Raw genomic sequence first — 11,082 nt, 5'->3', positions numbered from 1 at the left:
CGAGGAAGCCCAAGAAGGTAACTAAGATATTAGAAGCAAATTTGATTGAAAAACGTATTGTTTTTAGTGTATTTTATAGCTGATTTAACACATGGGTCAAAACCGACCAGTAAGAGATGATACCAGAAAGCTAACACAAGAGGAAGGTTAAAGCTGCTGCTTTTATAATGATTAAGATGACTTACTGTAATGCAGTTGCCTCCTTCGATTGCTGTGCTTTGGTGCTGCAACCTCTCACCGTAAATGTGGCTGTGATATGTTTAAAAGTATCAGTTCAGGACAAATGTTCAACTTTTGGCACTGATTTCACTGAGTTTTAAATGGGGTATTGGCTTCATTGTCTCATATGCCCATTACATGTTTTTACTGGATGACCCTGTTTCCTCTATTGTGAATGCCCTCTTGGCTGCTTATCGTGCACGTGGGTTTAAGTGTATCTTATGACCTAAGCACATCCCTTCATAACAGTTGGAATTAATTGATGTTTGAGAGGAAAATAAGCAAGGGAAAAACGTTACTTTGTTTTAACATTGCCACATAAACATACGGTACCGTCAATGGGCCTTTGTCGTGTATTGAATGATGGCGCCATCAAGTGTCCTTTATGTAGAAGTGCAGAGTGTTTTAGAGTCGGTCGTGTCCAGGATAGGGGCCATCATCAAGATAGCATCCGTTGTTTCATAATAAAAGAACATGTTGACGACAAATCAGACTATGGTGTAATGCTAATTATATGAGTAGTCTGTGTAAAATACCCCAATCTGCTCTTCGCAAAAATGACTTTGTATATTAGCTAACATGAAAAATGATAATGATATCAAAATCAATTTCATTGTTCTTACACGCCAAATACGATTTTACATTTATTGTGAAAGGCCGCAGACGGAAACAGAATTGTGACGCTCGCCTTGCTATCGTTAGTAGGAACTTTCGTTTAATTCCTTCATAGCAAAATGGATTGGAGCGAAGGCAGCGATGTAAGTAGGTTTATATCCATTAACTCCCGACTGTGTTGGCACGTCACCGTTTTATCTGACATATGTTGACTGATTGTCTTGTTGTTAGCGTTGACGAGACAGTTTGTCGGTAAGTTGTTTGTGGGCGGAATAACCTGTCTTTCCTGAGACACAACTGTCAGACTGTTAGCATGAGCTCAGTAGCTTCGTGCTAGTTACCTGGTAGTAAACAAATTCCATCTAGCTCTGTAGTCGTGTTTGCACCATAACCTTCTAGGAAAGGATACCTGATTCACAGGTTTGATTGCCGGGTTTGGTTAAGGTTTAGCTGAGTGACCGCACAGGCGTGCATTTCCTAGGTGCAGCGGCTTCCTCATACTCTTCCTGATCTAGTCCAAATAGCATGCTCTTATGCTTTTCGTGTGCAGACGAGGGTCAGCTTTTGTGACATTGCATCTTTTGAGTTATGTCGTTTTAACACAAATTAGAAATTCTCATTTGAACCCATTCCACTGCTGTTTTTGTCGTGGTCATTAGGCTACATTTTTAATTTTCACTCCACTGCTGTACAGTAAGATCCTTAAATACAGGATATGGAAATCATGCACGCTTCTGTTGGAATCATAATGTAGAAATAATTCTTTTGACTCTGGCAAAGAATCAGTTTCAGATCACTGTGCACTAACTTGTCTGTTTGAACTTGTTCCAGAATCACAGTCACATGCATGGCAACTGCCACCATGGACATTCAGCTCATTCACACAGTCACGGTCCCAGAGCTGCAGCGTTCGGTGGAATGGGGCTCCCGATTATGCCCACTTCTCATGGACAGGTTTGTAAAAACATAGATGAGGCGCTAGACCTCAGTCTCCAGCCGAAGAAACGAACACATCTGGATGACAGCAGCAGCTGGGACATCGTACAGGCAACACAGTAAGACAGACGTAACACAGCACATTCTTCATTCTTGAAAATACTGTGGGATTGTTTATTTGGGAGCATTTTTTTTAACTCTTTGAATTTCTAACAATCACTTAACCCACACGGGAAATTTTTCACAATTTAAAATAATAAGTTGTAACTGACTCTTTTTGGTCCAGTATGATTAAGTTATTATTTTTGGGTTTGGTTTTATAACACAGCAGTCAAGCTATTGGATACATAAAGGCAGGACAAACCTGTCAGTGTGTTTCTGTTGAAATACTGTGAGAGATTGGCTTAAGTTAGTAATCAGGAACACAGCACAGCCACCCCTCATCTACATCGACAAGTATGAGGAAAATTCTTGCAGAGCCACACCTTTCTGTCAGTTCACTCTTTGCAATGTCCATCCCCCTCACACCTGCCCAACAACCCCATCTATTTGTTTCATTCGGTTCATTGCACTCTGTCTTATTGTATGTGTGCCTTTTCAGCCTTCTTCTGGAATATTTGGTGATGATTTTTTTAAATATTTGGTGTATGCACTACCTGCAGGTTTGGTATCTTGGATCGTTGTAAAGAGCTGGTGGAAGCAGGATATGATGTCCGGCAGCCAGACAAGGAGAATGTGTCGCTGTTACACTGGGCGGCTATCAATAATCGTTTGGAGCTGGTCAAGTACGAATATGTCCTGTAACCCTCCTCTTGTGTTAGGGTCGGAATCGACCCGTTTTACATATTAATGCATAAAAAGAATCACATAACATTTGTTTATTGCATCAAGGCTTTTTGACTTTGTCAGGAAACTCTATTTCAACAAAATAAAACCAAAAAAATAATTTTTACAAAATTTTAAAATGGTCTGGTTGAAATTATGACCACTGTATTGTTAGGGTCGGTTTCGACCCGGTTATAATAATATGACTATAAAGCAATATTTTGAGCCAAAACTGAAATCATAAGTGTACAATTAGCCAACACAATGACAACCAGCTCCTCTTCTCATCATGTAAGCTTCAGGGGATTCTCATTTTGACCGCTTTTCCAGTATACCAGCAGAAAAACAAGGTCCAGACATGTGAGGGGAATTCACTCATTTGACTGATGGCTGATTTCACATTTACAATTTGGATCATGGAAAGAATGGCAGGAAGTACAGTGAACCAAGATCTGGACCTGTTCTGCTTTTTGATTTCACTTTATACTAAAGTTCTGTTGCTGAAAACAATAACTTTTTCTACCTTTTCTTGACATTAATATATATGGGTCAAAATTCACCCCAATCATAGATGTTTCTTTAGTGATTAATACTAAAATGAGAAACTAAATAAAACTAATTGATTTAAGAGATATGTTCTATAGCCCTCAGTAATAGCCAGGTAACAAAAGAACCTTCAATGTATTAATATGATTCTTTTGAGGTTCATTTTACCATTTTTGGAAATTGAAATGGAGGGGTATAGTGACAAAAAAGGCCTACATGCCCACACCAAAAGTATTAAAACCAACATTTTCATGGATGAGGAAGCCTAAGAAGGTAACCAAGACATGAGAAGCAAATTTGATGGTAACTTATTGTTTTTAGTGTATTTTATAGCTGATTTAATAACCGACCCGGTAATATAAGAGATGATACCAGAAAGCTAACACAAGAGGAAGGTTAATCTTTGTCTCTGTCAATCTGCCATGTGATTTGAAAAGCAATTTTTTTCAAATTTTCTAATCATTTGGCACCGTGCATTTTTAGTCTGTAGAGGATGTTCCTGGAAGAACACAGCAAAAACCTTATTAAGGCATGTTTCCTTTTGTTATGTGGTAGGTATTTTGTTTCCAAAGGGGCAATAGTTGACCAGCTCGGAGGAGATCTGAACGCTACACCTCTTCATTGGGCCATAAGGTAACAAACTATTTTAATCTAGTTGTCTTTACTAGTAGATGACAGTAGCAACATATTTCACTGTCTAGATTGAATATTTGTCTGTAATTCCTCCTATATAACACTATGTGTTTTTTCCTGAGCAGACAGGGCCACCTCCCCATGGTCATTCAGCTGATAAGGTATGGAGCAGATCCCTCCATCGCAGATGGAGAAGGTTATCGTGCTCTTCACCTTGCCATCCTCTTCCAGCACATGGCCATTGCAGCATATCTTATGGCCAAGGGAGAGGTCAGATTCCCTACACATTTTTCACACTGACTTGATAAGTTTCAGTTTGGTCTGCAACTTCATTGGTTTTACAGACATTTTGTTTGCCATGACTTGTTGTCGATTATTTTCCAGGAAGTAGATGGACCCGACTGCAATGGACAGACACCTCTGATGTTAGCAGCCCAGAAAATAATTGGGTAATAAGATGCAATTCAGTTGTGTGAAAGTATTTAAATTTTAATTAGTTCTGACTGATGGATGTGGATCCAGACACATTCAGGGTCAGAGAGGTGTAACGTGTGTTAAATCCCATGTATTATACACACGGACAATGCTGTGCCTTAATGTTCAATTCAATATGCCTTGTTTTTCCTGTTGCAGGCCAGAGCCCACTAACTTCTTAATCAAAAACAACGCTTCTGTTAGCGCTGTGGACAAAGTGAACCGGAACACTCCCCTCCACTGTGCTGTTCTGGCGGGAAACGTCGACGCTGCGTACGTCCTACTCGAGGCCGGAGCCAGCTTGGACCAAGAAAACGTTAATGTGAGTCTCTCTAAGCAGCATGCAAAAGGGATACAGTAACAATTGATGTGACATTATTCAAGCATTGTAGTCATGATCAGGATGTCTAGCCATTTTCCATCACTTGTCAAAAGTGCACATGGGTCCAATTAACTGAGAATAAGAACACGTAGCATGGGAATAGAATACGAAAATTGTCAATTAATTTAGCAAATGTAGTGATGTTGTTGCCGTTGTGGTGATTGTTGAGCTTCATTCATTCATTCATTTTCTACCGCCTCTTCCTCACAAGGGTCCTGGGGGTGCTGGAGCCTATCCCAGCTGTGATTTTTGAGCTTGAGTCACAAAATAATTACTGTAACGATAGGCAAACTTCAGCTTGCTTAAGGAAGTACTCTTAATTTGCAGTTATCATCAGAGGAAAGGGAGGTCATGAACCCAAAACACCAACCTCACGGTGTCAACAGTAACGGCAGAAAGTTTATGCACGATTATGCACAACCTTATCTACTACACCACATGGACATCAAAAGTGCACCTATGCATAAACATAAACGCAAAAATAAGAAATCCAGACTGGGCACTTTTGGAGATTGGCGTGAACGCACGCTCTTCTCAACGAGCAGAGGGTCCATAGCTCTTCCCCAAATCTTGCTAGTAACGTGAAAGAAAAACGCGACACAAAGAATCACTGGAAGAATGTCCATTTGCATTTCTTAACATATTTGTTTTGTGTTTTCAAATTACACCAAGATGCCATCTTGCTCCCCACATCCCACCATCATGACACACTGGATAAACAAACACAAAAAAGCACAAACATTGTAAATAATATATAGTAATTGCTACATTAACAGATTCTTAGGCAATAAAATCTGTGATGTGCTTTTGGTTGTATTCCCGTCAGGGTCACACACCACTGGACCTAGCACACCAGGTTCACAGTCCCCTGCTCATCCATGTGCTCAACCAAGTCCAACAGGAAAGGATTCGCTCCAGCTCACGCTGCTCACGAATTGTCAGCAAATACAAAGTATGCTCACACGTCTTTCAAACATGTCACTGCTCTGTTGTCAACAAACGTCTTATCATTTGTGCTTTTTTTCCCAGGTATTTTTACAGTTCTTGCTCTGCACTGTCATGTTTGGCTGTGTCGCCGCCATATTGGATATGAATTCAGATTCTTGGTTACTCAAAGCGATCCTGCTAGGATGCTTAATTGGTGCGATGAGTTTGGCCATCAGGTTCGCATCCATTTTTGTCACGACTGTTTACCATTTGAAGTTGCAGCCGGTACAGTTCCAATGGCGTGACCCCAGTATGTGATCTAAATCTTTGTGTCTAAACAGGAATTTCCCCACTGCTCAATTTCAGTTAATTCTACCAGCTACAACTCTCATGGCCTCTATTTTCTGGATGTTCATCACCTGGTGCCTCTGGTTCCTGCCAGATATCCTTTTCTTCAATGACCTGAGAAAATGCTGAGAATAACTCTACTACTACTACTACTGTTAGCACCTTTGCTAGTTTACACATCAATGTTATAATCCATATTTTCATATTATCAGCCGAAGATTGGAAGTATTTCTTAACTGTTGACCCCACATGGACACAGTGCCACAGTTCAGATTCTTTTCACTCTCAACTCCACTGCTTTGCTCTACTACTACCTTCGTGCCTGCAGGGCCGACCCTGGCTTTGTCAAAGCAACTGAGGAGGAGAAAAAAATGGTAAGAGTTTTTGTTTTTTTTCCCCAATCACCAAAGTGTGATAATTGTGTTAATGGGAACATGTTAGGAATAATCATGTTGTCTGTTTGTGTCTTAGAATGTGTTGTTGCTGGCCGAGGCTGGCTGTCTGGACCCCAGTATATTCTGTACTTCCTGCATGGTAAGACGCTGAACTAAAGAACATGACAAGAGCAGCGACAGCCTCTTACTTTTATCAATACTTTCACAGATGAAGAAACCAGTGAGAGCGAGCCACTGCCTTCGATGCGATGCCTGCGTAGCAAAGCAGGACCACCACTCGGTCTGGACCAACACCTGCATTGGTACGAGTGACTTTTGTTTACTTTGACAGCTTGTACTTTGATGACAGTCCAGACACCTTCCATAGAATAGGTTGCATAGCAACGTCTGTCTCTGCATTATTATTGGTTGGTTACGATCAATATCATTTTCCGCAATATGTTTTGCGACACCCCTGTCCAACTAGCAGTGAACAGGCCTAAACAGAAATCTATTGACACAATGCAAGTCAAAGATCTTCTATTATGATAGGAGTGCTTTGCTGTATTAAGGATCTATTGCAAACGGATCATATATCCTCTACAGGTCCATTTATTCATTCATTCATTTTCTACCGCTTATCCTCACAAGGGTCGCGGGGGTGCTGGAGCCTATCCCAGCTGTCTTCGGGGGAGAGGCGGGGTACACCCTGGACTGGTCGCCAGCCAATCACAGGGCACATCTACATGTCCATCTCAATATATTACATTCATTCATTAATTTTCTACCGCTTATCCTTACGAGGGTCACGGGGTGCTGGAGCCTATCCCAGCTGTTTTCGAGCAAGAGGCGGGGTACACCCTGGACTGTCAATCACAGGGCACATTCATTCATTCATTTTCTACCGCTTTTTCCTCACGGGGTACACCCTGGACTGGTCGCCAGCCAATCACAGGGCACATATAGACAAACAACCATTCACACTCACGTTCATACCTATGGACAATTTGGAGTCGCCAATTAACCTAGCATGTTTTTGGAATGTGGGAGGAAACCGGAGTACCCGGAGAAAACCCACGCATACACGGGGAGAACATGCAAACTCCACACAGAGCTGGCCGAGGGTGGAATTGAACCCTGGTCTCCTAGCTGTGAGGTCTGCGCACTAACCACTCAACAGCACAGGGCACATATAGACAAAAAATGTTTCAAGAAATTAATTAATTCATTCATTTTCTACCGCTTTTCCTCATGAGGGTTGCGGGGGTGCTGGAGCCTATCCCAGCTGTCTTTGCGCGAGAGGCGGGGTACACCCTGGACTTGTCGCCAGCCAATCACAGGGCACATATAGACAAAAAAAATGTTTCAAGAAATGTCTTGCTTAAATTCTATAAGAACCTTATGGATTGGTTTCCTCTACTTGGCAAGAGGTCACCAACATTTGAAATCAATTACGATTCTTTTTAGGCATTTTAGTTTGTAGTTGAATTTGTGTGTTGGACGAGCAGCACCTGAATGTAATGTTTTTTTCTGTGTTTTAGGTGCAAGGAACCACGTCTACTTTGTCCTGTTTCTGCTCTCTCTCATGCTGATGGGGTTGTGGATGTTCTATGGTTGTCTTACATGTGAGTCACCGCATAGCTGTCACATGCTATATACTGTATATATAAGCCTTGTCAGGGCTCTACATTAAAAACAAAAATGACTTGCCCATGGGGAATCCTTGAGGTGAGAACTACTTGCCCGAACTTGTCCCATGTAAAATGAAAAGACTGCCATAATGATATCATATATCAATATATGCTGATAATTCATCAGATAATAGTACTGACGCATTGTATTTGGAGGAATGTATGTTAACATGGCATGCCATACTACCTTACACATCGTAGTCGTAGTAAGCAGTGATATTTATAAGTTGTGTACCACAATGAAACATTATTGAATAGACACATTTGTGTACTAGTAAAGTGTTTTTAATCCAGGAAAAAAATCCTCAATGGTCAAACAATAATTTGTGAAGCAAAGGTGAGAAAGGTGAGGACTGCGGTCCGCGGTCTAAATAAACAATTCTGATTGGTCAATTTCAAGATTTGCAAGGATTGGTTTGCAAATTACCACCGGAATTACACAGTCCGTGTTTTACCAACACCCAACAAGAACCGCTTTAAAAAAAACTCTTGGTAGTATGGCATGCCAAAGTGCACTTGCCCGACGGGAATATCACTGATTGGATTTATTGCCCCAATTTTGTTTTAACTTGCCCCGGGCCATCGGTACATCGTTATTGTCGAGCCCTGCTTGTTTCCACCAACCAACGGTTTTCCCGTTTTTGCTCGCCAGACTGGTCAACACATTGCAAGCTGCACTACGATGAGCAGGGGCTGGTGGGCGTGGCCTTTGCCGTTGTGGACTGTTCTCCCTGGTTGCTGTGTGTCTTCGTGCTGGCCTTATATCACACCTGCTGGTCCAGCATCATACTGCTACTACAACTCTACCAGGTAAAGCCTCATTTAACCATTGATGAAGGATTCCTGTCCTGAAGGAATATTGCAGAGTGTTAAAACGTAACATTACAAGTGGAGAAGCAATTGAACTTCTCCAAGATACAATCTGACACAAGTTATTCTCTTCTATTCCAGATTGCCTTCCTGGGACTGACCACAGCTGAGAGGATGAACCTGTTGATGCATGCAAGAATGCAAAGACAAAGTATATCCTTGTCACAAAATCCATACAAGTGAGTTGTCAAAAGTGTTAAGTAAATGATATACCAGGGGTCTCAAACTCAGTTTACTTGGGGGCCACTGGAGCTCGGGTCTGGGTGAGACTGGGCCGCATCAGGTTTAAAAAAAAAAAAGACGCATTTATTAAAATTAATAAACTTTGCTTTGGTTTCGATTTTGTACAATAAAAGCTCTGATAAAACATTCCACTGTTCTCAAATATCTTAATTTTTATTTTTCTACACAAAATAAGATGAAAAATAAATAAACAAATCAAGAATAAAGAAAATCAATCAATCAGTAATAAATAAATATAATAATAATAAAACGGCAAATAGTAAAAACTTAAGAAACCACATATAGTTGGTGGGTAGACAAATTATTTTTTTCAGATTAAAATGAACAAAGCATTATTAGAGCCCTGTAGACATGACAAAACACGACTATAGTCACATTTATACTCTTTTTATTTACAACATATTGCGCAACTGCAGGGTCTTGAGACACATGCTAACTCGCAAACTAGAGAGCTAGCGACCTAAACGGTAGCCTTCAAGTTATTTCCTTTAAACTTAAATAGCCAAAAACTTACCACTTCCACACGGATAGGGAGGATAACTATTAACAGTTATTTAACCTTTAACATGAACATTAATCAAACGTAATTATTTTTTCTGGGTACATGATACCATACAGCATCCATATCAAACTTGCGCGGGCCGCACTAACTTTAAACTTTCATATCAAGGCGGCCAAATGTGGCCCGCAGGACACTAGTTTGAGACCCCTGTGGTATACTATACTGCACTCTGTTTTCATTTGGAATTGGTCCTGGCTTTGTATATACACGTCACGCAGCTCATACTGTTGTCTTTGTTTGTTCATAGTTTGGGCGTCTTTAGGAACGTGGTGTCCTTCTTCCAGCTGCGATGCTGCGGCTTCATCAAGCCGGCCGTTATCGACTGGACGCAGCAGTACCCGCCAGGCCGCGACCAGCGCTTGTTCAGACACACTGACATGGTGTAGCCGCCCAAAATGCTCAGGATCAATGGAGAGACCTTTTATAGCGGCTCTGGACCAAAAAGCACAGTGTACTTATTTATTTTTTTAACTGATCATATCATTATGAAGTGAGGAAGAAATAAAGAATCGTATTGATATTTTAGATTTTTGTACAGCCTGCTGCTGCCTTTTTGACTTATGAGTCAAAATAAATCACTTTGAATTGTATTGAGAAAAGGTTAAACACATGAAGCATATTTTTAAATGTGTCCTCTGGAAGTAAATACCTTTTTACATGCTCAACAAGTCTGTTTTGTATGAATTGCATGAAATACCACTATGATATGCCAATAAAGCAACCTGTGTATTCTTATTGAGCAGTGTGGACTGTGAATTCTGACTCTTGAATTCTGTCCAAACACTGGAGCACACATTACATTTTTTAAAGGCTAGGGCCGCACGGTGGAAGAGTGGTTAGCATACAGTCGGGAGATCAGGAAGACCTGGTTTCAAAACTGCTCAGCCATCTCTGTGTGGAGTTTGCATGTTCTTCCCGTGGTGGGTTTTCTCCGGGTACTCCGGTTTCCGCCCACATTCCAAAAACATGCTAGGTTAATTAGGTAACTCCAAATTGTCCATAGGTATGAATGTGAGTGTGAATGGTTGTTTGTCTATATGTGCCCTGTGATTGGCTGGCGACCAGTCCAGGGTGTACCCCGCCTCTCGCCCGAAGACAGCTGGGATAGGCTCCAGCATAGAAAATGAACGGATGGATGGATACGGGGGCTAAAAAATTTTATGTATTTCACTTATTTTAGTACCAACATTTGAAATTTTACTTTTTGCTAATTTTTTTTCAAATTTTTCTTAATTTTGTTTTGCTGTTTAATTTGATCTCTATGATGTGTTGTAGTCTGGGCCATACCATCAAACTCAATTTACCTGGGGGCCACCGGAGCTAGGTTCTGGGTGAAGCCAGGCCGCATCAAGTTTTCAGAAAAACCCCAAAACGCATTTATTAAAAACTGGAAAAAAAAATCAATCAAAAAAAACTATCTTCAATGCTTTTGCTTCT

At 40.9% G+C, this 11,082-nt stretch overlaps 1 protein-coding gene across 3 annotated transcripts; it reads left to right on the top strand.

Moving 5' to 3' along the window:
- Positions 1-862: 862 nt before the first annotated feature.
- Positions 863-10,367, top strand: zdhhc13 (zinc finger DHHC-type palmitoyltransferase 13). Of its 3 annotated transcripts, none has more exons than XM_058089385.1 (17): positions 863-977; positions 1,666-1,889; positions 2,433-2,555; positions 3,697-3,774; positions 3,900-4,044; positions 4,159-4,223; positions 4,408-4,570; positions 5,457-5,582; positions 5,660-5,793; positions 5,899-6,001; positions 6,157-6,279; positions 6,377-6,439; positions 6,509-6,602; positions 7,821-7,904; positions 8,623-8,780; positions 8,922-9,019; positions 9,893-10,367. In XM_058089385.1, exons 1-17 carry the CDS (start codon positions 954-956, stop codon positions 10,029-10,031), a joined length of 1,944 nt encoding a protein of 647 aa, XP_057945368.1. In that variant the 5' UTR covers positions 863-953; the 3' UTR covers positions 10,032-10,367. The 3 variants fall into 3 exon arrangements, with proteins under 3 accessions (XP_057945368.1, XP_057945367.1, XP_057945369.1); XM_058089384.1 differs by having other exon boundaries at positions 5,660-5,842; positions 5,924-6,001; XM_058089386.1 differs by having other exon boundaries at positions 961-1,086; positions 5,660-5,842; positions 5,924-6,001.
- Positions 10,368-11,082: the final 715 nt, after the last annotated feature.

Source organism: Doryrhamphus excisus, chromosome 12 (genome assembly GCF_030265055.1).
Source record: "Doryrhamphus excisus isolate RoL2022-K1 chromosome 12, RoL_Dexc_1.0, whole genome shotgun sequence".
Taxonomy (NCBI): domain Eukaryota; kingdom Metazoa; phylum Chordata; class Actinopteri; order Syngnathiformes; family Syngnathidae; genus Doryrhamphus; species Doryrhamphus excisus.
Note: the sequence above shows the minus strand (reverse complement) of the source record. Positions and strands in the feature narration are given on the sequence as shown.